This window comes from Numenius arquata, chromosome 8, assembly GCF_964106895.1.
Source record: "Numenius arquata chromosome 8, bNumArq3.hap1.1, whole genome shotgun sequence".
Classification (NCBI taxonomy): Eukaryota; Metazoa; Chordata; class Aves; order Charadriiformes; family Scolopacidae; genus Numenius; species Numenius arquata.
The window spans coordinates 2,233,267-2,259,693 of NC_133583.1; the positions used below are offsets into that span (position 1 = coordinate 2,233,267).

The window sequence follows — 26,427 nt, forward strand, 5'->3', positions numbered from 1 at the left end:
TGGCAAGGGCTGAATTGTGCAAGACTGTGGCTGCGATAGCGGGAGCTCTGCAAATCAGAATTCAGGCTCGTTAGGCACAGGGTGCCCTTGAATTAACACCTGGTATTTTGGGAGCCGGGCACCCGAGCGCTTGGGCCTGGCGGCAGGTTGAGTTATTACCCCGGCTTCTAGAAGTACAAGAAATCCAGCAGATTGCAAATCTCTCTGGGAAGTTTTCCATCGGTGTGTGTGTAAATCCCAGTTTAGGCTGTGTGTCCAGAGCTGGGCAGCTCCGCTAGTTCCTTTGTGTAAGTGGGATGTTCCTAACACTGGGGATCGGCAGGAATTTTTGTACATTGTTATTTATCTCTAAGGTTGGTTTTTTTTACTTATACATTTATGGGGATGAAAATGCTTTTCATTTATGGTGTAGTTAAATCTCCTGTAACTGATGTACTGAAACTTCCTAACTCCCTTCAGCCTGAGGGTTTACCACTCATTTATCTCCAGGAGATGTTAATTGCTGAGGTCATTTCCAGTTCAGTAACATCCTGTCTATTCTGTGTCTCAGCTCCAGAGGAGGCTCATTTTTTTTCCGTTTTCCTGGGCAATTGTAATGGATTTTTTTGTCATAAAAAGTCATTTTGTACCTCGGGCATTGAAGCTTAATGATATTTATAAGTTCTAGCTCTTATTTTAAAATGCCAACTCAATATATAATGTTTAGTTCTTTTTGTGATTTTTAAATGTTACTTCATAGAAATTCTGATATAAGTATTGCATGGAAGGGTTGTATAGAAACAGCAATGAGTTGCATTTTTTGTGTGTGTGATACTTAGAGTATATACACACAGATACAGATATATATATATATATATAGTTGTTTGTCTTCTCAGATTGTGAATTTTTTACCTGTTGATCATGGAACATTTGAAGATCCCATTACATGTGCTTCTCTCCTACTGTGTCCCTCCACTTTGTCTTCGCCCAAGCTATCCATTAAATCAGACTTTAGCAATACCCTGATGATCTATTCTGCAGCACTATATACTATGTGTAGCATAAGTATATAGTGCTATATATATATAGTGTGTGTAGATAGTACTAAGCGATATATTTAAAAAATACACGTGGTATATCATTTATATGACTGTGTTCTGCAGTGTGTGCACCATAAACTTCAGCAGTGTCCCGCTCCCTTGTCACTGCACACACACATACAGATGACAGGGCACTGGGTGGGAAACCTGCTCTGAGGCTGTGGGTGATCATAGAATCACAGAATGGTTTGGGTTGGAAGGGACCTTAAAGCCCACCCAGTGCCACCCCCTGCCCTGGGCATGGACACCTCCCACCAGACCAGGTTGCTCCAAGCCCCCTCCAACCTGGCCTTGAACCCCTCCAGGGATGGGGCAGCCACAGCTTCTCTGGGCAACCTGGGCCAGGCTCTCACCACCCTCACAGCAAAGAATTTCTTCCCCACATCTCATCTCAATCTCCCCTCTTTCAGTGTCAAACCCTTCCCCCTCCTACTATTGCTCCCCTCCCTGACCAAAGTCCCTCCCCAGCTTTCCTGGAGCCCCTTTAGGGACTGGAATAGGCTCTAAGGTCTCCCTGGAGCCTTCTCTTCTCCAGGCTGAACAATCCCAACTCCCAATTCCCAACGTGATACCATCACGGGAAATAAAACATGGTAAAGGACTGGAGACACCGACCGGGAGCGTGTCACAGGGTGCGGAGAGACTTCCCTTCTGCATAGATTTAGCTGAAAGGAGAGACCTCTGTAGCTGATAAAAAAGGCTGTGACAACTGTATTTTTTTTTTACCTCTGGAGAGAGATTTAAAAAGAAAGAAATTTTATGGAAGATGTGTGGATAATGTCAGTGGATGTCTTTACAAAATGTTATGGAGCCCACGTAAATAACAGGGCTGTCAGGGCTTCGCAGAAAAATGGGGCTCTCAGCATTTCTAAAACGCTTTATAGATTATGGGAACAAATGACCTCGCTGGGGGAGAGCTGGCTCGGGGTCCATCCGGCACCTTGTCTTTCAGGGTGGTGAGTCCTGACACAGCCACAGCTCCAGCACAGCATAGGTTTGGGGGTCAGGGACCTAAACATGCAGTTGGGAGAGACTGGTGACACTGGATCAGGTCCCCCCGCTTCTCTGATGGCATTAGTGCTTCCTCCTCCATATTCCTGTGTATTGATGTAGGGAAACGATATTGATAGAAATTAATTCAACTAATCTGTTGTAATAATTTTTTTGTGGCTTTGAATATGACTTTGTCTTGGGGAAGTTGGTTTCCAGTTTTGTTTCCCCCTCGTTTGTGCCAATATTTCCCTCTCCAGCTGTTCCTAGGAGGGGAGTGAGCCCTTCAGGGCACGGACCGCTTCTGGCTGAGCCTTGCGTAGCACGTGGCAAATACAGGGCTGCGTCTCCTCACCTGGGCTTCAGTCATGATGGGAATAGAAAGGGAGGATGAATAAGTCTAGAAATGTGAAGGAATGAAGGCTTCTTAATTTCTGCATATCAGCTGGTGGCTAATGCTGTCCTCCTCGTTTCTGCAAGTGCTGTTTAATAAGCAAACACGCTAAACTTTCTCCGCTTCTCCATTCTGTCATGGTGTAAGCGGCACATCCAAGAGAGGAAAGGAAGAAAAATATGCAAAGTCAAACCAGTATTATTGTACTGAGAGCACTTCTCCTCCTGCCTCACATGACAGCAGTGCGTGTATGTGATTTATTGCTATTTTGCATGGAAGAACACCATCTTCCTGTGTGGAACGGCAATTAAAGCAGAAGGGATCTCATCAGTCACCCAGCCATGTTTCCACGACACGTACAACTTGCAAGTCAAACACTGAAATCTTTATTTAAGCAAAATCGTCCTTTGTCACGGTGCAAATTGTGTATGAGTAAGGAGTTAATTGCACAGTTGCTAATTCTAATGAGGTGCCACATTAGGGTAGGAGCTGTCACAGCAGGACTGGCATCAGCATGATTTTACATTTTGGTGGGTGTTTGTTTAATTGGGAGCCAGGCTGTTGGTATTCTGCACGTACAGGTGTGCAGCCCACTCTGCTGTGAGTTTGTCACATTGAATTTATATTAATAAAAGTCTGAACGGTGGAAAAACTTAGGAAAATTCAAATTACAAATGAGATTTATTACTCATGGACATAAAAAAAACCCAACGTGACTGGAGCAGCTTTGCCAAGGACACCAGCATTCGTCTGTCCCACGTACTTTCTAACTCAGGTTTTATGTCTTTCTAAGGTTTCTTCAAGCCTTGCTTAGTTGCGCTTATTTGAAACTAATAGAGGAAGGAGTGGCTGAAATTCATGCCTGCTGCTGTGGGGGAAGACAGAAAAGAAGGTCCTACCCTTTCCGGCCCTGATTTCCATCAAAGAATCATAGAATTGTCCGGGTTGGAAGGGACCTTTCGGATCATCTAGTCCAACCATCAACCTAACACTGATACAAACCAGCACTAAACCATGTCTCTAAGCACCGTGTTTAACTAATCTGTTCTACAGTTTGCTGTTAATGCCCAGAAAAAATGTTGTTACTCTTAATACTGAACTATAGTTAACACAACCCGACGTGAATGTCTCTGGCCTGAATACATTCCCCTCCCCAGCCTTTCCGTCTAATCGTATTCTCTGCTCCTTTGCGTGGTTTGATTCCTTTTCTTTACAACAAAGAGGTTAAATTGGCTTATGTATTTTTTGCTTGGGGGATGAGAGCTGTGGAGGACTCCAGGTACGTATGCAGGGATAGATACGGGTTGCCGGAATTGAACATCCTCCTGAGAGCTCCCGCTGGCTTTTGTCATTCACCGTCACCTGCGGTTCTTTTTCCATGACTGAGTTTGTCTCTGAAGTTCCTTGTGTCAAATACACAGCATTTTGTAGCAGTCTTTCCCAAATGCTCTGGTATTTTTGAGGTGTATCAGGATGTCTGGGGATTATACAGAACATTACATTTTGTTCTACCTTAAATACTACTAATATATGAGTGGGATTTGAAAAGCTTTCAGAAGTCTTAATTCCGTTGGCTGTGAATGGAGGGGGTCAGGAATCAGACCAGTGGTTTATTCTTGAGTCCGCTCTTGTGAGACGCCCTGTAATCCCCACGTGTGATAGATCCCAGGACTGCAGGATCAGTAAGTACAGGTTTGATAACTCTTTAGCTTTGTGTTGTGCCATTTGTCTCCGTAGCCCTTACGGTGACACGCCGAGCCACCGGCGCAAGTGCTCCTTATCACCTGCCTTAGTGACAGAAACACGTCTCCCTCCCCTGGTGCTCTGTACAGACAGAGCCAGTGTCACCACTTCAGCCAGTACCTGTATTTAATTTGCTTCATGTTCCCATCTCTAATAGATGCGGCACGAACCGAATCTTCGAAGAATTACGCCGTTTAGAGATGTAGTTTCTGCTCATTCCAAATTTAGCTACAGGAAATGTTGTTTCATCAGGAGCCGCATTGTTCTGGGATGGTAAATGGTTCAGGCAGAAGTACCCTCCTGTTTATGCATTCATTGGTAGTTAAACGAGGAGATTGTTTTCCTTGTGTATTGGCCAATTTGGGTGGCATTACCAAGCCCCGGGTCAGTATTAACTGGTTTTGCTGTAGAGCATGTCACGATGCAGAAACCTTGCTGCGAAAAGACAGTGTTTTCTCCTAGAACTCTCCCTGCACAGATGGGGCAAATCCGTAGAAAAACGACTGAAATCAGCTTTGTCTTTTTGTTTGTGTGCCACCTGCTTATCCGGAGAGATTAAAGCAAAGAAAGGTGAGCACTAGGGAAGCAGAACTGTTGAAGAACAGAGTCTTTCTAATTTAACACAAAGACCAAGGTGGGATTCGATTGCAGTGTCTGACTGTGTGGGGGAGAGAGTACTGATACTGCAGGGCTCTGTAATCCAGAGGAGGAAGGTATAAACCAGTAGATACAGAGTCTATACAGAGGGGCTGCAGTTAAAGCCGCTATAATTGAATGAAGACCCAAGTTTTAATGTTGGAATGAGAAGGGCACACCAGAGCCTGCCTTGGGATTCCAAGGAGAAGGGAGCAGTGATGCAGTTGCTTTATATCCACAGGGATAAAGCCCATTGTTCAAGATGCTTAAACAAAAGCACTGTCATTTTCCCATGTCACTCTGTTATTGACTCTTTCCTATATTTAATCAATCTGGAAACTGTCACTAATTTTTCATAAGAAGATGCAACTTTGCTCCCAAATAGCAGCTTGACTCCCCTCTTTTCATCCACACTGAGCCTTTTTGTGTCGTGTGCTTGGAAGACTCTACTAAATGGAGAGGTAGCTGTCGTTAGGAGACAGCCGTGGTTCTTCACCGGCACAGCTTTAGATCATTAATAACACAAGCTCCCGCCCCCCATTTATCAATCAGTTGCTTTTCAAATGAAATGAGAAGCGGCCTGTTTGGCTCGCTGGGGTTGGAGTAAATCAGGGCCCTGTGTGCACCTCCTGAACACTGGGAGGCTGGAGGTTTCCCAGACTTCATCTTCTGGACCAATCGTTGAGGATTTATTTGGCTTTTTATTTCTTGACAGCTCTTGCTTTCATTCATGGCAGAGCTTAGAACAATCACACAGAACTATTTGAAAAATCTCAAGATTGATGGTTTTATGCATAAATATTCTTCCCCACTCAGAACATCAAGGGATAACAAAACGCAGCAGCTCTTCTCTTTGAGGAAATGAGACCTCCAAGGTCTTGTCTGTCTCTCTTCAAAAGAAGAATGGAGATGGTTTCCAGAAGAACCGAGGGTCTGCATCAGCTTGTGCTCTCAGAATTGTAAATGGTCGTGTTTTAGGAGCTTCAGAAGGACAAGAAGCTCATGTGCTTCCCTCTGGGGTCACGGAAACGTACCTGCAGCACAAGAAAGTAAAGAAACACTTTGGCTTAAAGGTGTTGGAGAATATTAGGGCCCTTTAGATGAGGAGACCTGAAATACTATGAATGTATTAATGCCATTTATTCAGTGGCTTCTGCCACCCAATGCTGATAGTTTCTATGAGGATTCAATATATAGAAAAGAAACCTTGATATTAAACACTAGAGTAGTCTTGGTTTGCATATGATTTGAATTATTAAATAGCTTTTTGATGATTTACTGTAGGCCAAATAGTCAGACTGTGTATTTTATCCGTGATGATCGTTTGACCTGTGCTATTAGGCTTGTGTTTGCTGACTGGATAAACGTGAGTGGAGAATCAAGTGAAAGATCAGCAAAGCTGCTCGGTTTGCAGTGTGTCAGAGGAGAAGGCGGCTCCGTGCCTTTATTGACACAAGGTCGTGTTCTTTACGCCGGGATAAGCAGAGTGTTTGTCTTGCTGCGGATCCGTAATAGAGACAAGGTACAGTCCTTGTCACTGCAGCGGAGCGAGGAGGGACGGAGCTGTGCCTTCAGCCTCACGCTCGCCGGCGCCGGGTTTATTCGGAAGCGGGCTGATGTGGTTTTACTGGGACCCAGAGTCAGCGAGCAGCAGCTGTCCTGTGCTCAGCCACAGGGAATGGGGCAGTGAACGGAACAAGGGGATGGTATTAAAGGGTTCCTTCACACAACCTTTGTCTCAGACTTCTATTCAGAATGCTTTCATAGAATTTCTTTGCTCAGAGTATGAATTATTATTGTAATTACATTAACGAAAAAGGCAGTCGGCATGAGTGAAGTATGGATAACGTTTTCATTTAGCTTTTTGTTTCTATTTGCTACCCAAAGATCAGCTTAGACCTCGGCAGGATGAAAACACAGGCAGTGGTGCCTCCCAGGAGAAGTAGAATAAAGTGGTTTTTTAATTTTTAAAAGTGAAGAAAGAAACAGGAGAGGAGAGCAGGGAAGGGCTTAGAAAGAAATAATGTGCTCTTGTACGTGGGCTGTAATGGCTCTTTTTGGTTACGTTTTTGCTGCGTTTTCCCTACTCTCTGTCTGTCAGGGCAGCCTCCTATATAAATTCTCCAAGACAGCTCAGGAGGGCGGTGGAAATAAGCTGTTACCTGTAGAAGTAGAGCAGTTCTTGTTGACTTTAAGAAGATAAGGATCTGAGACCTTGTGTAAGTTCAATTCGTACAATTACGTGAAGGGGAATGAATCACTGGGGAAAGCAAACTCACTGAAAACTCTTTTGAGATGAGATTTTCACATTGTTCCGAAGGAAATTAGGTGTCGAGACTCCATTAAAATAGAAGTGAAGCTGGAGCATCACTCCCTGAGCCTTTTCTGATAAACTTAGTTCAGGAAAAGTTCATTGTGGTTGATAACCTTGAACGTTCATAGTCCCACCATCAGCTTCAGCCTTGAACTTGGAAGCCACGGAAACCACTTCTCTGACATTACCCCCACGTGATGTGTGACAGCAAAACTTCACACTAGGGGAGGATAGGGAGCAGTACAATAACTGCTAACGACACCATTTTCCATAAAACCAATTTTAATCTGCTGTTTAGGGACTTGCAAATGGCCTTAAATAGCTCTTGCTGTTGAAGAAGCTCATTGGAAGCGCTGCTCAGCAACGCACTTAAACATCTGCACCTCCGTGGAATTGTTCTCCAAGATATGTTTAGGTCAATCTTGAAAAGTTGCTGTGTCTGATGTTTCCGCTCCCCCGTGGGCAGTGGGGGAGGAATCGGGGGGGGCAGGAAGAGCCATGTGCTCTCCCGGCTTCGCTCTCAGACTGAGCGTTGTTCAGGAATCCTACAGATACCAGGCTGTGCAGATGCTCATACTGGGATTTTCCTCCTTTCTTTTGTATTTTGATCAGCAGACCATTAGGCGATGGTTTAGGCTGCAGTTCTGTAGGTGATGACAGAGTCTCCTGGAACGTGGCACTGGGGTTCAACCCTGTCTCCTGCAAAAACCAGCAGAAGTTTGTTAAACTGGTGATACGAGTCAAACCAGTGAGCGGGTATTGTCAGTAATAAATTTAATGATACCTTTTTCTACAAAGCCATCTCAAAAGAACCATGGTTTTTGTTTCAGCAAAGGAGAGAGAGGCAGTAAAACTGATGATGATCTGCTGTATGTACGTAGTCCCTTCTGGGGAGATGGAAGCAGGGATGTTCCCCCACTCGCTTTTTGCTGTTCCTGCCGGTGACTACACGTGGAGGACATCTCTGTTGCCACTTCCGTGCATTTTCCACTCTCCAGACATGGATCCTGGCCTCCCACCACCAAGAGCTCCTCCGGGATGTGAGACAAGTCAGAAAAACAAGGTCTTTATTTATGAACAATATGAATTACATAGGATCCTCATTGTCTGTGTAGAGGTTTCGCGGCAGCTGCATTTGAACATAAAATGCTCTGGAAAGCTCAGGGTCCAGAGAAATTAAATTAGGCACCCAAACCTCTTGGCCTTAATCTGCTTATTTAGTTCTCCTTTTCCTGCAGTAATATTTTGCAGCTGAATTCAGTTGCATGTTTTGCGTGTTCTAACAGCGTACGCTGAAGAGCATCAGCCCCCCCGAGGGATGGTTTGCTGCAAATGAGGCACCGGAGAGCTCTGGGGAGCAGCGAGGGAAGAACAAACTATTGAGCAGTTACCTCTTGCAGTGACCTGGAGGTCGCCGGCACGGGGAGGGAGCGCTTCTCCTCTGGAAAATGTCAGCACGTGGATGCAGCAGGTACCTCCAGGTTTATTGAAGACCCAAGGGGATGTCACACCAAGGACGTACGTGACCAGAGCCCCCACCACCACTCGTGGTGCATCGTGTGGAGAGACGCTGTTGGCAGCGGGGCTGCATCCAGCCCTGTTCCCAGGGGACCGTCTGGCTCTATTAGTGTGCTCCTGATCAAATTCTGAGGAAATTGGGTAATTCTTCTGTTTTGGTGATTTAACAACAGTTGCTTGTTCAGGAGCAAGGTCTCTTCCCTCCCGTGGGAATGCTCTGAGTCCAGGCACTGCGTCGCAGCACCGCTTCATTTTCAGCCCCTGTGGTTCGTAGCAGTTACAGAGTATTTGGCCTCTGGGCACAGCACGGACCTCTAAGAGCCACCCCAACAAAAACTCCGGTGCCTTTTGACGGAAATAGGTGATTTATTTTTTAGCGAAAGGGTAACATACCTCTCTTCTTTCTTCCTCACCCTGATCTTTTCTGATACATTAATTCTTGCTTGGAGTCAAGTCCAGCAGAACAGACTGCAGTAGGAAGAGCTGCTGTTTAAAAAATCTGCCAAGAACTTTAATAGCAGAAACCTGGAACTGCAGTTTTTAAAGATGTAGACCTTATTTAGATTGCTGCAAATCAGTAACTCTGCTGAGGATGACAGGATTTAAATCCCATCCCCCCTAACCCCATAACTGAGATAAAAATTATGGTTTCAAGTGATTTTTTGAAAAAAATCTGTGTTATAAAATCCCACAAAAAATGTTTCACAGCTGCTCAGAGTTTAAGGAAAGTTAATACTTCCAGATGCACTCGAGAAAAATCTCATTTACCTGATTTTGCACCCAACGTACCGCTGAAGTAAATGAGATGTAAGCTCTTAAGTCATTTAGTTGCTTTGGAAAATTTTACTTAATGATCAGTTCCAACTTTTCTAAAGTATTTATTCTCACGTATTTCAAAAACTGTTGTTACGACTCTGTTATTATGATTCAGCATTCCTTTGGTCTACTGGACATAGATATACAATAGTACAAATTTCATGGTAAATGTCCTTTACTTTACTAGAAAGAAAAATTATTCTTTTGTTGCTTTCATACCGGTAGAAAACGTAACAGAGGGTCATAGTGTGCTCAAAGGGGGGATGCCATCGCATCCTTCATCTGACAGTTGAGGGCTCCAAACAGAAACGGCTGAAAGAAAATCAGGGTAAGAATTAGGTGAAGGGAAAAAGGTGGGGAAAATGGGTAGCTGCAAAGGTAAATCCAAATTAAAAGTGCTTTAGTGGAGTCTCTTGAGGTCTCGTGATGTCCATACCAGAGTGGGTGGAGAAAAGTCTCAGATGTAAAAAATTGCCATAGTTGGAAAGAGCAGAAAAGGAGGAGATTAAAAGGTTGACAGTTCAGGGGAAACACAAAACATTCACTTCTGTGTGACACTGCAAAGAACGGTTCTCTAGGGGGTTTGGTAGTGGGTTTGGGTGTTTTTTTGCAGGGATGCAGTGCCAGTATTTTAACGGGGATGACGTGTAACCTCATTTGCTGTCTCCAGCTCAGGCACTCGGGGTTCTCCTGAGGAAAGAAGTTCCTTGGGACACGGTCACCTTCGGTCTCGGGGTTTTTGTAGCTGCGGGCACCGGGGATGCAGCGATTGGGCGTGAAAAGGCAAATTCCAACGGCAGCAGAAATTCATGGCATTCATTTCAGAGGTGGGTTGTGGAGCAGGACCACAGTGTAACAACCAGCTACTCCCAGTGTGGTGGATGGACTGCAAAACAGCTCCTCCGGCACTGGTCCCACTGGTGCTTCTCCACCACCACTCGCCCATCAGCACGTGTCCATCGCGATGCTTCGCAGGACGGTGCCATGGTTGGGAAGAGATGCCTCCAGTGAATTGTCCTCTTCCCACACAGGAACCATGGGCTGTGGTGGAGGTGTTGCAGGAGTAGCCCCAGGCTGCTTATCCCACTTAATTTTGGGAATTTCATTGCAGCAGGTTGTCCCCAGCCTTGTTTTCAGGGTTGCTAGCATAAAGCAAAAGGAGTTGCCTGTTTTGAACTCAGAAAGATGCTCCTTTCATCACTGACGTCCCAGCTTGTTGGTGGCATCAGGGCACTTCTCACTGGATCTCAGACTGACCGACCTATTTCCAGTTCTAACCCGTTTAGGAAACCAGTGGTCCAAACTGGCTTTTTCTCTTCGTAACCTTATTTTAGTAACTAAATGAGTACATATTCATGAGGCGGAGCTGGAGGGCAGATTGTAGCTCTATTAAAGTCTCGGTTTATTTGTGCACTTTATTGCAGGACCGTGTCCAGTGCGAGTCTCGGCTCACGGGGGAAAATATCCTGGGATATTATGATTTAGGTGAGGAAATGAAAAATGGATTTAGCTGGAATACTGCATACATTCGAGTGAGCTATTTCCTCTTCAGGGGCCTGAAATATTTTATTATTGGGCAACCAAGTGGAAGTAACGCTGCAGAAGTTTAGTTGGGTATGAAATATCTACTCTTACACAGCATTTCTAAACCTTTAGCCCAATGAAAGATAACGATGTTTTTTCCCCCATGCTGTTTTTAAAGTGGCCGGTCTCAATCTCTGATTCTCAGCAAACTGGGGGTGGTTTTTTGTCTTCAGTGAACAGTAGATGCAGATACATTTTGAAGGCAATTAGAGTATTTTTATTTTTGCTCACAATAAACTGCGAGCACAAAATTGCAAGCACAAGGTTGAAGGTTATTTACTAAGATCATATGCCAGATGTGATTAATCTCATACCCATTTTTTTTCCCCTCTTATTAGCAAAATTTTAAATTTCCAGGGGATTTGTACAGAATTCTAAGGGGTGAAATGACAAGGCTGAAAATACCTGGTGCTGGTGGCTGTGTGTGAGGAATATCCCACGTTGACTGGGTGCTTCTTGCTGCTTGGCTGCTCTCGGGGAACCCGCATCTCCCTCCCTGAGTCCCAGCAGCATCCGCTGCCCTGGAATACCGCAGATCAGCACATCCCCGAGAAGCACATGGCTCTCACCAGGCTCTTTTCTCCTGCTGTTCTCCAACAGCCTTGCTCAAAAAAGGTAACAAATGGCATAAAACTGCCAAAGAGGTCTGCAAGGAACAAAAGGTCTGTTATTTCCCCGGTGGAAAGGACCGTGTTAAATACTGCTTTGCCTCCCGTACCCCCAGCTGCTGGTGGCGATGGCTGATCAAACCGCCGAGTGCTGCTTCCTCCTGCTCTGTGGCCACGTGTCCTGGCCACCTTCCTTTTTGCCAGTCGTTCCCTTTCTGAAACTGCCTAAACCGCAGAAGAAATAGCCAGGTGAAACCAAATCCCACCACACACACGCAGTTCTCAGCGTGCCTTGTCTCCACCAGCAGGGACTGGTCGATATGAGCACGTTCAGAAGGCAAGGAGATCTCAACGGTGGGTGTCATCGAGGATGGGAGGTGGGGACAGGGAGGAGGAAGAGCAGGATCGCTGGTTTTTGCATGATCTTCGTTACTGTTTGTGGTATTACTGTCCAAGCGCTGCTGGAAGCTGAGGAGATGATGGGGAACGGGGCTTACTCTGCACCATCTGACACTCGTTCAATTCATTATTTTCTAAAGACAATTTTATGATGTCATGCAAGTTGGAAGCCGTAATTTTGCTGTCAACCTTGTCCTCACTCTGTCCTTTTGTCTGGAAAAAGCCAAGTGAATCTTCACCTCAAAAGAGCTCTCAGTTTTAATTCGTCATGTCTGCTATAATAATAGAGGCGGTTTTAAGGTTAGAATAGCGTGTAGGCAGGATGATAATTATTGCTCTGAAGCTTTTCTGGAGAAGAAGGCAAGAGGAAATTTTCCATTAACATTAAGAACAAATACAGGAGACGGTGACGAATAAATACTTCCACCGTGTTACTTCTCCATGATCAAAGGACACTTGCCTCATCCTAACATCTAATTGTCATATGATTAAAAATGCATGAGATCTGATGAACATATAAAAGATTGTGTAAAGCAGCATAAGTACTTGATGTAAATGCATAATTAATAGCTTCACTCAGCTTCACGCTGAAACGCAAGATCAACAAGGCGTGTGTCCCAGAGACGTGCTGAAGTTTTTGCGCCAAAGCAGCTTGTTAGTGAACGGTGCTGAGAACGTCTCCACTTCTGGACGGTTGGCTCAAGGGGAAAAAAGAAGTTGGAAGCTATTTGTAACTTTGGGGTGGGGGTGTCTTTGATCTATTTGAGAAGCTGGCGAGTTAAACAAACTTCAAACAGCCCCCAAACCCAGGCACATCCCTTATTTTAACGATTAACATTTACTTACCAAGAGTGTATTTGGTAGGTAAAAACACTGAAGAAGTTGCACATCGATAGTGGTGATAAAGGGGAGGGAATCCTGTGCTGCTGCTGAGGTGTGGAGTGGAAGTGTCACCACGTCCTGCCCCAGAACCACCCCCTCCTGTGCTGTCCCTGCAGGGAACTCCAGGGAGGCAGAAAAGACAACGTACAAAGCGTCTGTGGGTTCAGCTGTAGACGATGCGTTTATATTATACCCAGTGCACACACAGAAACACCGCTGCTTTCGGGGGGTTTGCCCTTTTCCCATATCAATTCAGTAAAATACTTAACAGTACTGGTTAATTTTAAGCCTGTAAAAAATACAGTTCAATATTGGACCCAAACCTCACTTTCTTGTTAGTTTTAGCTCTCGGAATTTCTGCTTTGAAGGAATGTTAATCCAATTCACTTTTTTTTTTTTTTTAAAGTATATGCCAGGATTCAACTGTTTTATTTCAGTTTGGTGGCACTGAGTTGTTTGGGTTTTTTTGTCCTAACTGATCGTAATGACAGCTAAATGTCAGCTTCATTTATATCTTAGCTCAGAACATAAACAGAAAAGCATACAAAAAGGAAGATGTTTGGTTACACGCTCTGTGAATTATTTTTGCTGTGTACCTTCTGCCAAACAGGTTCGATTCTGCACGTGACTCACAGGCACAAAGCCATACCCATACATTTTTCTGATTAAATTATTTCCAATATTTTGCATCTAGTGCAGAGAAAACACTGCTATTAAAATAAATGCATACCAAAAAAAAATTGGAACTTTGTTGAAAGGTAATTCCATCAAGGAAAAAAAAACCACAATATTTTTATATAACATTTTGGATATATTTTATGTCAAAACATGATCACCAGTCAAACTAGTGACATCTAAACCCAATACATTATTGTGACTTCTAAAATAAAAAAAATCAGAACAAAACTAAATTTATTATAGCTCTGCCTTCATTAAACACCATGTGTTGGTGATTTAAACACAACAAAACTCTAGTATTCTGCAAAAGTGCCTACTAAATATAAGAAAAAGAATAAGAGAACAATTAACATCTAGTCTGTTACATTAAAAAAGTGGATGTACATATTCCTATTGCCTGTTAGCTTTCCCTAAGCCTTCCCAACTACTCCAAAAAAAATTGAAAAAAAAGAAAACAAAAACCCCCTCATTGTTCAAAAGTCAAACCCATTCAGATCAGTTGATACAACATTACGGAACAGTCAACTAACATCATTCCAGGTCTCCTTTTCTCCACCCGCGAGTCCTGGGCCTGGCGGTACAAGCCCAGTGTTGGCTCTGTGGGACACCGTACCCCCCCGAGGCCTTCGGAGGAACGGGGTTGTGCTACTTCTGAATCGCAGGGGAACCCCAGCCTCTCCTTCGTTCTCTTCGGCACTGTAGTTAGAACAGCATTGAGTTTAGCACAACTGAAAAAAAAAACCACGAAAAAAAACCAAAGAAAAAAGAACCAAACCCGAAGGAATTGGAAGCTAGGTGAAGCTGCCATTTGTGTCAAACAATTGCGATACGCTATACTAAAAAATTCGGAAATATCCACCTGTCCTCACCGCTCTGCCACAAACTAGCAAAGTCAAAAAATACAAAAGTCTTCAACTTCTCGTTTTTGCAGAATAAAGCAAAAAAGTCTTTGTGCTCCTTACTACCAGAAGCAAAATATCCTCTGAGTTACCACATGTAATAGCTTCTGGATGTGTCGACTTGGGTTGGCTTGGTCTCTGCAGAACCATCCTTGTCTTTGTCACTGTCACCTTCCCAGAGATTAATAAGTGGGGGGTAGAGCTCATTCAGCGGGATTGAAGAGGTCTTTTGCATATATTTTTTCAATGAGTGGTGGTAGTTTTTTCTCTTAAATCTTTTTGCGATGTAAACAGACACGGAGGCGAGGCTGATGACGGCAAACATGGACCCCATGACCGCCGCGAGGGCAGTGCTGGTTTCTTGGTCGGAAATATCGAGCGCAAAAGCTGCATTTTTCGTTGTAACGTTAACGCAGGACTTCTGTGTTTGCTGGTGGATATTTGACACGGTCAGACACACCTCGTAATCCGTGGATGGTTGTAGATGCGTGAGGTTATATTCGTGTACGTCAACCGGGACCCTGGCGGTGTACGTAATGTGAGGGTTGTCGATCTTCATCGTGGCCGATGACCATTTCAAATTGGAAGTCATGACGTTGGAATTAACTTTCCAAGACACTAAGATTGAGTGTGATTCGGCTTGCTTAACGTAGATTTTCAGGACCTGGGTACCATCCAGAAGCGTTCCGTTCACCCGGATGGTAGCGACCCTCGTGTCAGCCCCTTCAATGTTTTGGGCCACGCAGGTGTATCTCCCGGAGTCTTCAACTTGGATGTTAGAGATTTCCAAGGTGCCTTCGCTGCTCAGCTTGTATTTGTCAGAGAGACTTTCGACAGTTACTTTATTGCCGAGAGGAGTCACCCAGTAAATTTCTGGCTCGGGTTCTGCCATGGCCCGACAATCTAAAAACACCGTCATGCCGATGTCCAAGTTCAGGTGATTTGGAAAGGTCTCATGAGAGATCATTGGAAGACATTGCTCGTTTGAATCCTGTATTACGACTTCCTTCACCTGCTGCCCTCTGTATTCCGGAGGCATGGCGCAAAACATGGACAGAGGCTCCATGAAACGGATGTTGGTCTTGTTGGAGTTGATCCAGTGAATGACGCAGTCGCACCTGAGCGGGTTACTGTGGATGCTGATCTCGCGCAGGTTTGGAAGGGATTCCACCGTCTTTTGGTAGACTGCATTCAAGGCGTTGTTGTTCAGCATCAAGCTCTCCAAGGCAGGAACGTTGCGAAATGCCAACCGGTGAATGTAAGACAGCTTTGGGTTGTTGGTGGCCTCAAGCTTTGTAAGTTCAGGCAGGTTGTCCAGCGCATACCTATCCACAGAAACCAGTTCTCCCATATTATTGATTCCAAGCTCTTTCAACCTGAGCATGTTTTTAAAATCACCTTCTTGAATTTTATGAATCGGATTTTTGTTGAGATCCAGGAATTTTAAATTTGGAACTTTCTCAAGTGCAAGCTGAGGCACTTTTACCAATTTGTTGTCATAAAAGGAAAGACTTTCAAGGCTATCCAAGCCCACCAAGGCATTGCCAGGAATGTCCGTGAGATACATACCTGCCAAAACTAGACTCCTTAAATTTGAGAGCGGTTTGAAATTCATATCTAGTATTCCAATCACTGGATTTTCTCCAATCATGAGAATCTCTAAGTTAGGAGTAGAATCAAACCAACGGCTGTCAATAACCTTTAATTTGTTGGAGTTGAGATGTAATCTCAAGAGATTCTTCAGGCCAGAGAACGCATTTGCAGAAATGCTGCTGATTTGGTTGTGATTTATATACAGCTCCTGAAGATTGCAAAGGTCTTGCAAGCAGTAGTCGGTCATCTCCGTGATCTGGTTTTCCTCCAGGTGCAAAGTAGTGAGTTGAGTGAGGTTGGAGAGCCCCACATCTTTGATACTTGTGAAGTTATTTTGTGAAAAATCCAATTCTGTCAAATTAAAGAGCTGTTGGAGTTCGTCTGTGGTCTTTGCAATGTTGTTGCTTTGTAACAGGAGGACTTGAGTGTCACTGGAAAGGTTGCTGGGGATTTTTGTTAATCGAAGGTCATTGCAGTCAACTGTTGTGGCTTCCCTGTACGTTGACTGCGGTGTAAACCACGGCCTGATTTCACACACACACAGCTGTGGACATTCGTTGCCCTGTATGGAAGACTCAGTTAATGAAGTCATTAACAGTTCTAGCACCAACTGGCAAACAGTTAACACAACTCTAAGCTTCGCCATGCTGGTCAGCCAGTGAGCTCAGCTCCCCAGCCACTCAAAACCACAGCAGATCAAGAAGGTAATTTGTTATCGGGCAGAAAATGTGAAGCTTAAAGTTTAAGGTGAAAGGCTTGGACATCCAGAAGGTGAACGGTGGTTTTCCGAGTTCAGAGAAGACAAGAAACGGTCTGGAGACTCTCAGCTGCTCCTCTGTGTTCCAGAATCTTCAGCAAATCAGTGTCTGAAGAGGTTTCTGAAAACAGATTAGGGGATATGTTATGCTCATATCATACACAGTTCATGTGTTATTTAATTTCGTCATCCATTAAAGAAAAATATCTGAAAACAATCATCATTTTAACATTCAGCTCAGCTCTCTTGTGAAACCCCTGATCTGGTATAGTTATATAGGGTTTGGAACTCTCTTCTACTTGGGATTTATATGAGAAAACTCCCCGATAGTTCCCAAGTGAGTGACTATAACACGGTATGCAATCCTCTGAAAAGAAAACTGGGGGATACCTTTCGGTTTTACTCTGTGATATTTGTTTAAATGGCTTGAGAAATGCTAAAAATCGATCAGAGCCATTGGAGCAAAATCCGGCTGGGAGCCAGGGTGCCAGAGCTGGCCCTGAGGCCCCGATTCCGGGTGTGTGGAATTAAGGCCGAGGAAGATGTTGGTTCCTAACTTTCAAGCTAAATGCAGGCAAACTTTGCCAAAATTCATCTGAGTTAATCACATCGGTTCCAGAAAACAGCTCAGATTTAATCCAGCTAAGCACCAAACAATAGCAGGGAATTTGATTAAAAGAACGTACTGTCCTTATTTTAGCTGTTCGCACTACGTTGTGCATCAGGCATCAGTCGTTCCCCAAAATTCCAAATTACTGTGTAAACGACACGACTTCTATCTTTTTAGCCTGAAGTTATTCCTGCAAGACTATGTTTGAAATAACCCGACAGTGTACCTCAGAAAATCTGTTGTGTCGTGCGTGTTTAAACACACAGTCAAGGAAAGTCTAAGCTCTTAGTAAAATCATGCTCATTTTCGTTTTATTATCTGCAAACCTGTCTATTAGTGCTGCCGGAACGGGTACGGTTTTGAGAGTTTATGTGTAAAAACGTGCGATTTGGGGGCCCGTGCTGTTACAGACGGTGGCTGCGCGTCCTCCCGCCCAGAGAGGTGTGCTGAGTCAGCGGCACTGATTTTCTCCAGCACCTGGCTGTGGAGGTGATGTCCCGTTCCCAGCTGTGTTCCTCCTACCTCCCCTGGGAACTCCGGTACCGGCGGGTAAAGCCCACTTCGAGAGGGTTTCCCCGGGAGGATTTTAACCAGGTTAGTGCGGGTGTTCGCCAGGCTTTGGGTGAGACACAAAGCGTGGGCAAGCGAGGCGTGTGGCAAAGCTGGATAAGGGCTTAAAGAGCAGACCTCCTGAAATTCGAGGTGACACTAAATCTCATGCTCTGACGATTGGTGGGACTTCTCAAAGAAAAGTTTTGTCTTTTTCTGTAACTAAAATAATCCAGTTGTGCTGTGTCTGAGGCAGAGCGCGTTACAATGATGAACTGTAATGGCAGAAAGCAGGAAATAGCATCTTTATCAATTAGAACCTAGTGATGCCTCAACCTAGTCAAAGCCCACAAAAGCTATTACTATATAAAATAACAAAACTACATACAGCTTTGAAAAATAGATTTAAAATAGTAATCTAAATAGCGGTGACAGGAATGCAGTATATAACCTTTTTACTTCACAATCTGACCGGTATATTAAATAATAAAATTACAGTACTTTATTTCAGATAACGTCAGATTATTTCAGATTTATTTCCTGCTATAAGTAGAACACGCCAAATAGCATTTTTATTTTGGCGTGCTGTTATTCGTCTGTGGTTGTGTTGTGGAGGAAGGGCGACAGGAACGTTAGCCGGGAAGCATTTGACCCCGTTGAGTGAGATTTTCTCTCTGGTAGCTGAGAGTTGAATGAGAGCTGAGGGGATCGTGCTGGAGGGGAAACAAAACAGAGGTAGAACAAACATTCCTTCTGAAATAACTTTCAACTGATGGGAGAATTGAGTAAGGCACTAACTGCATTAAAAAACTAAATCGTAATGGCACGGTAATAGTAAGGAATATATGAACAGAGTCTCGAGGAGGCTGCCATAAACTGTGTTACTCTGATTTTAATGGCTGTTTCTCTCAGTAACGACCCATCTGTGGCTGACCCAAACTAGCCAGTTCCAGGAATATTGATGACACCCGAAGTTTAATTGATTTAATTCCAGCTTTTTCAAATGATAGTGTTTGCTGGTTAATAACGCAGGCGGTGATTTCACCCAGTAGCGATGTCGGGCAGGTACCGGAGGTGCCTTGAGCTGCCGCTCCAGGCGGTCCAGCCTTGCACCTTGGGCTCCATGGCCACCACCGGGGCCAGCAGCCAGCACCAAGCCAGGTGCCACTGCCAGAGGGAATATTGTCCCAAACAGTCCCGCCTTTGGCGTCTGTAACTTCTTCTCTAAGTAGATGAAGAAGTCCAAGCCTCGGAAAGCCGTGGGCCCTAGTGATGTTTGAGTGCTGAGTTAGCTCTGATGCAGCTCCACGAATCATGTAGTACTTGAAAAATGAAACTGCCTGAAAAAGACTTCAAAGCTGCTTTTAAAATATGTTGGAGCACATCTAGATTTTGAAAAAAATTTGAAAAAATTCAGTCCTTCCTTTGTGGAATATTTATATCCTTTTACTTGCACATTACATTTATTGTTCATCCTTGGTAAGAAGGCATTTCTGGTTTTATTGAACAGAGGTCTGGGTTTATGAGCACTGTAGACATATGATTTTACAAGTTACTAGTGACACTTTCTCTTCTCTAGCTATTTTCTACTGCAAATGGATTTAATTTTCTTTTACTGGAAAATGTTCTTTCGAAATGACCTGCACGTTACTGTCTCCAATCTCCCCCGGCCCAGGGCAGCTTGGACGAAGCTATAAAGGAAATTTCAGTGTAATCAAAAAGTAAATTCTGATGAGCTCCCCGTGCCCCAGCCCGTTCCAGGGCTGTGTTATGGGGATGGCAGCCCAAGGGAAAAGCCAAGTCATGGACTTCTGCTTTAGCTTCTTTCTGCTGTAAAACACCATCCATCGCTCTGAAAAAAACTAAAGAGACAGCCGTTATCGGTGAAAAAGCACAGTGCAGGTTTTTGTATCGCTAAATAGCCCTGGCTGCTTTTGTTCTGCAGTTTATATCTATATATATAATATGTTTGACCATCCCAGCTCTCATGTTTGTAAGGAGCTGCTGCCAGCTCTCTGAGCAGCCACCGACAGCCGTCCCTTTGCCCCTCCATGTCCTGGCTTTCCAGTCTTGGCAGGACTGGTCCCAGACATCTCTGTGACATTCAGTGTCCAAAGGAATAAAGTAACACCATGTTTTTCACTGGAAGACTATATAAATGTTAGGACTTCAGAACCCGAAGGAAGGTTCAGTCCTAAGGAATGATACTGGTCTCAAAACCTCCCTTAGGACAGAGTCATATCACAAAATTTTTGATTTTCATTTTTTTTCCTCCCTGAAAATGGCATTTAATATGGGTCATGTGACTGATGGTATTTCTTTTAATTCTGTGTTAAAAATTTCTTCTGAAAATAGTGGGTAGGGAAACTTTCCCCAGACAGTAAGGGGGTGTAATACCTTTCTTTCGGAAGATACCGAGAATATCTTTTAGCGTTCTCTGCCTTCTCCCTCATTTATTAAATTTGTATTTTCACTACCACAGTCATAACAGCTGTTAACTTGGTATCAACAGAAATAATGGTTAATTTTATGAGAGAGATATGGAGGGAATTGTTTTATTAGGGGCTAAATAAATTCATTTCCCATAGCACCCCTCAGTACCCCCTGCGTTAAGAAACCATTTTTGTCAGCAAATGGGGCTATTGGCGTGTTCATTTCTTGCAGACAGGAATCGTGAGCATCATTCCTGTGTCTTGGAAATTCAACGTGGAGGGTTTGTCCAGGGCTTCCTGTTCCAGCTAGGTTGCAAAAACTGCTTAATATTGGGTATTAGTTTGGCGCAGGAAATCGTAACGGGGGAGGATATTTAGTTATGGAGCAGAAGATCCTTCATTTCAGCTTTCCTGCGGGTGGGAAGAGGTGCGTGCCGGCAGCCGTAGCCGTCGGATGGCTGATCGAGTTTGTCTAGGTGTTCAGGTGATGTGAAGAAAAAGTACATTTAAGTCCATAATGCAGTAAAGAGGAGAATATGAAGGGACATTTGTGAAATAAACTGTTCATCACTAACTTGCCAACTAGAAAAAATAGATTTTTAACATTTTTTTTCTTGGTAATAGGAAGACAAAATGTTGTAAATTCCATGAGAACTGCATTAACGGTCACTATTAAAAATTGCTGAAAAAAGAAACAATAAAGTTTGCACGTGGATATTTGGATGTCTGATTGGAACCAGCGATACTACCACAGGAAATCTCTCTCCATCATCAAGCACTTCATTCCTGCAAAATTTCTTTTCTCTTGCGAGGAGACTCAGCAGAGGTTTTGGTTGGCAGCCATATATACTAAATGTGCCTCGGTAAAAGTCTGAGGGATCAGATACATGAAGAAAATTACCTGGGGCTAAGACAAGCAATTTATTTTGCGCTTGCTGTGAGCCAGAAGCACATACTGATCCACGCTCCACCTTCCCCTCGCTCCACAGAAACATTTTCATATATTGAGCCTCAGTAACCGAGCTAGTCTTTTGGAAAATTGGCTGTTGTGCTAATGTTCTGCTAATGACTCGTGCAGCTTCCTTGTTTCCCCATCATCATCATCGTTTGTGAGACTACTGCCATATAAACACCCTCCATCAGTTCAGGGAAACTTGTCCTGGGCTCCTGCCTCCTGGATTCAGGTGGGTCCCATCACCCACGTCCAGGGATCTGCTGCAGTGACCACTGGTGACAAGGCGTAGGAACTGGTGAGACTCCAGCTAGAACACGATGAGCAGGAAAAACAAATGGATAGAGGACACTGAAAGAGGTTGGCTTGGTTGGCCTGGCAAATATCTAGCCTGTAGAACTACTTAATGCTAGAAGCTGGAGATGAACTGGTCCATAATGAGCTCAGGTTGAGTTAATTATGGTCAGGTTAAGACAGTCTTGACAAGTTTAAGGGAAGGATATTATGTTGAGGACTCCAGCTCTGGGGTCCTCAACACAGGAAAGACATGAGCCTGTTGGAATGGGTCTAGCAGAGGGTCCCAGAGATGCTGGGAGGGCTGGAGCCCCTCTGCTGTGAGGACAGGCTGAGAGAGTTGGGGGGGTTCAGCCTGGAGAAGAGAAGGCTCCAGGGAGACCTTAGAGCCTATTCCAGTCCCTAAAGGGGCTCCAGGAAAGCTGGGGAGGGACTCCTGATGAGGGAGGGGAGCCCTAGGACAAGGGGGAAGGGTTTGACACTGGAAGAGGGGAGATTGAGCTGAGATGTGGGGAAGAACTTCTTTGCTGTGAGGGTGGTGAGAGCCTGGCCCAGGTTGCCCAGAGAAGCTGTGGCTGCCCCATCCCTGGAGGGGTTCAAGGCCAGGTTGGAGGGGGCTTGGAACAACCTGGTCTGGTGGGAGATGTCCCTGCCCAGGGCATGGGGTGGCACTGGATGATCTTTGCGGTCCCTTCCAACCCAAACCATTCTATGATTCTATGTATGTTGGAGGTGAGAAGGGACGTGTCTTGCTTTGAGCTTCAGTAGGGCCCTTGCAGTGCTATTGCCGTCCATTTCTTGTAGAGAAAAACTGAGCTTTTGGTGCCCTACTGCAGGTGGACAATGACCTTTGGTGGTGCTTAAGGGGAGAGAGGCATTAAAGTACAGCCACAGGAATATGGACCCACTGAATCACACAAGTAAGCACAACACAAAACTGGCTCTAAAATACCACATTACTAAAATCAGGGCTCACTCCAGTCAGGAGCATCAATGACCTTGTCCATCCCAGAGAAGAGGCTGGACTTGGACCTCGAGTTTAACAGCCAGGATATTTACAGCCAACCTACGGAACAGGCGCCTTTCCCAGCAATCACATTTACAAGTGCAATCCTGTCTATTTAGAAAAATATTGAGGAATCAAGCCTGATAGTAAGCCTTTTATACTGCGGGTTTGACAGTCTCCGATGCCATCAGGAAATAAGCTATTTACAAGCCTGAATTGTATAAAATACAGAAAAGTCAAGCTGAGAGTGATGTGAGTCAGCTGAAAGAGCATCCCCAGATCTGAAAGTGGGAGCTTGTTATTAAAAGACAAAAACAAGGGCTTATAGATCATGTAATAATGGCATGAAAGCTTCAAAACATCCTCAGGGATTTATAATATTTAAGGGTTTGGGTTTTTTTTCCCTGCAAATAAAGCCTACTTTTTCTTCTTGTCTGTACACACATTCCATCAAAATAAAGTCAGTGCTTAATTTTAGGGAAGGCTCTGGCGAGAAGGCGATTTGCTGTGTTTCCAGACACCCTTAGCATGCTTTATCGGTGTTCTTTTGAAAAATACCGCTCTTATCTCCACAGAAGAAATGCAAAGAGCACCCTATTCATAACGCTTGCGCTGCAGAAACAGCGTATTAAATCTTTAAAATTTGTAATTTATTGGGGTTTATTCTTAAGGCTTGTATCTGATACGGTGTTTTTCATTAAAATCTTGGAAGTAAATTTGCAGGAGAGAGGGAAGCTCTTTTCATTCATGCTCTGATCTGGAGTCCGAGGCGCTGGATGCCGTGCAGAGCACAGCTCCCGTGGGGTGAGGGCCCCGCAAATCAACCACGGAACTGCAACCCAGCTTCTGTCATCTGTTTGAAAAGCTCTTGCAAATTGCCATTAACAAGCCACATTAGAAACATCGGGAATAATAAGTGCTTTCCAAACAGTGGGTTGTCAAATTATATAGTCTGTTTGTTTGTTGGGTTTTTTTTCTTTCCTAAAGAAATAAACTCGTAAAACCATTTAAAATCCTTGAATACCTGAAAGGCAAGATAGGATTTAATTCCAACTTGTTATCTACTTTCTTACTATGTTTATTTTCATAAAATAAATTAATCTTGGGACAAAACAGGCCATTCTTTTATTGGCCATGACTCTAGTTTTCACGTCCTGCGCCATGGGGTCTGCCCCGGTTCAACACGAAGGCAGTAGTAAAGCTTTTATTTCATTTGATGGAGAAGAATCACGTCTGTGATTATTGTCCTCATGCCACGTAATTACCAGATTAAATTATTTGACTCAATCAGCTTTCCCGACAGCCAACCAAGTAACTTCCAGGTTAAAAGCCAGTTCCACGAGACCTTCCTCGCAGCTTTTTCCTTCTGCACTGATGGAGGATGAACTGCCGGCGAAATTCCTCCCTTTCCACCTGTACACGCTGCAATGCTTTCACAGCCTTCTGTGGGTTTTTAAATGCGAGGGAGAATTTAAACCTAATTGGTTTTAGCTTGTACAGTGTCTAAAATTTATGGAGCATAACTAATTTTGGAAGACCTGTTCCAACTATTTTTTGCATTTAGTGTATCTGCGGGCTGAAGAATGAAAGAGAAGAATTTCTCCAAGACTGGAGAAGTACTGCTTCGTCTTCTGATCATATTTAAAGAATAGAAATGGAATTCAGGCTTGCAGTACTTGGGATCTCAACCACCTGGAAGCATCTGAACATCTTGTTACCCATGGGGGCACCTACCTCATGAGGATTTCATACTAGAACTACTTAGGTAATCTCTGCTGCTTACTATCTATCACAGTCAGTACAGTTCAAATAAAAAATAAAAAAAAAAAAAAGAGAGAAATGGCTTTAGAAAAGGAACAAGGGCGTTAAGGGACTGGGTTGGATTTTGGGGTAGAATTTCCTTTCATTTTTTTTTTGACTACTCCGAGAGCCAAGGCAGCTCGGCTGGTGGAAGTGAAGTGTTAATAATGATGAAACAAGGAGCACATGAGAAATGTTTTTAACCAGGAGAAATATGGATGCCAGAACTCCACGGGATTTTCACGAGGTAACAGAAAAAACCCCTCTTCCTCTCTTTTTGCTGACTGGCTTTCTGGCAGCGTGATTATTTTACTTCCTACACAGTTCTAGATCGAACTCCAGTTTTCTGAGTCATTCAGGATCCCCCACAGTCGGGAAAGACCCCGGCGTGTCAGTAGCTGTTACTACCAGAGAGGATGCCAAAAAATCCTGTGCTAGAAATGGCAGCCGATAAATAAAAACTGGAATGAGTCAGTATCTCAGTATGTATTTATAAAATCAACATAACAGCGCCGGCTGTAGGAAATGTATAAGACTTTTTATTAAAAAATTATATGTACGTGTGTGTGCGTATGTATACATGTGACAAGCCAGCCATCTATAGCTTCAGTTGTTTATCCTCAAGCAGGAAAAAAGAAGAGTTCTTTTTCTGATCCTTGTTATACTCTACCTGAATAATTCCATTTCCTGTGGCTGTACTATGTGCTTAGTTTTCAATTATTAGTGATTAAGTATCGACCTGTATTTTACAGTCAGCCTACATCTATATCTGCACAGCTCATACACGTAGTGTGCGGACACAGACTTCAGCCCTTAGAATAAAACAGACTTTTACTGATTTTTTTCTAGGAGTTACGTGCTTGCAAGATCAAATTTTCCATTTCTGAGCTATATTTACCTATAAACATTAATAAACCCATATATTAATTGACCAATATGGAGGCACCTTACTGTTCACTCAAGACTGTGAACACACCGATAACAAAATAAACGGATCAATCATGGGAGGTGCTGAGATCTAATATAAAGGCTCTTAGCACCAAAACAAAGACTTGGAAGTCAACCAAGTCCAGATGGGGTAGAAGCAATTCCATTAAGTGGCCGCAGATTTGGTTTTGATACTACTCTGCCCTCAGGCTTTACTCTGATCTAAGAAAAAAGGCATTTTCTCTCCAGTTTGATAGCCGTATTACATGATCCTTCCCTACCCCTTGTCACAAGTCTCTGTGCGCCTTTGAATGGGCTTCTACGTGAAGTTTTTTCATTTTTCTGAAGACGTCCTTCTTCCACTAACAACTGATAACCCAACGTAGCATTACACTGTACTGAGAAAATACATGCTTTATGGAGTGTATCTCTTCCATCGTTACTTCATTCCAAAATGGTTTCAGTAGTATCTCTTGGGCCGTAGAGCAGGTCATCTGCCGTGCCATCGGGCAAGGAAGGCTCAGCCAACTGAGAACGCTGAAAATGTTACTAGCCTATATTTAACTGTATTTCTTTATCTCAAATACCACCTAAGTTTTGAGACTAACTTTGTTTCATACAGAAAACAGATCACAATCTTGCTTTGAGAAGTTCATGAGATGAAGAGAAAGAGAAGGAGAGAGAGAGAGAAATCGTATTTAATGTACTTGGATGTTTAAGAGCAGACCTATAACTCGTTCCTTGAGCTTTAGTTCTCAGTCTTGTCATGGCAAAGTCAGCAGTTTTTCCACAGATGGGTTTATTTCATCAGTGCTTGCAAAATATAGAGGTACTAAAATTGCTGCCTATTGCAGAAAAGAGAGGAGAAGTTATTTCTCTCAAAATTTTAAGTCATTGATGCTTGATAGGTAAAGTCTTTACCTAATTAAGGCGATTCATTCAGGCCCAGTGATGTTTAATTTGTATA

The 26,427-nt window shown here is 43.8% G+C and overlaps 1 protein-coding gene across 1 annotated transcript; it reads right to left on the reverse strand.

Annotated features, from left to right (window-relative positions):
- Positions 1-14,628: 14,628 nt before the first annotated feature.
- Positions 14,629-16,779, reverse strand: LRRN1 (leucine rich repeat neuronal 1). The gene has a single exon (XM_074152272.1). It carries the CDS (start codon positions 16,777-16,779, stop codon positions 14,629-14,631), a length of 2,151 nt encoding a protein of 716 aa, XP_074008373.1.
- Positions 16,780-26,427: the final 9,648 nt, after the last annotated feature.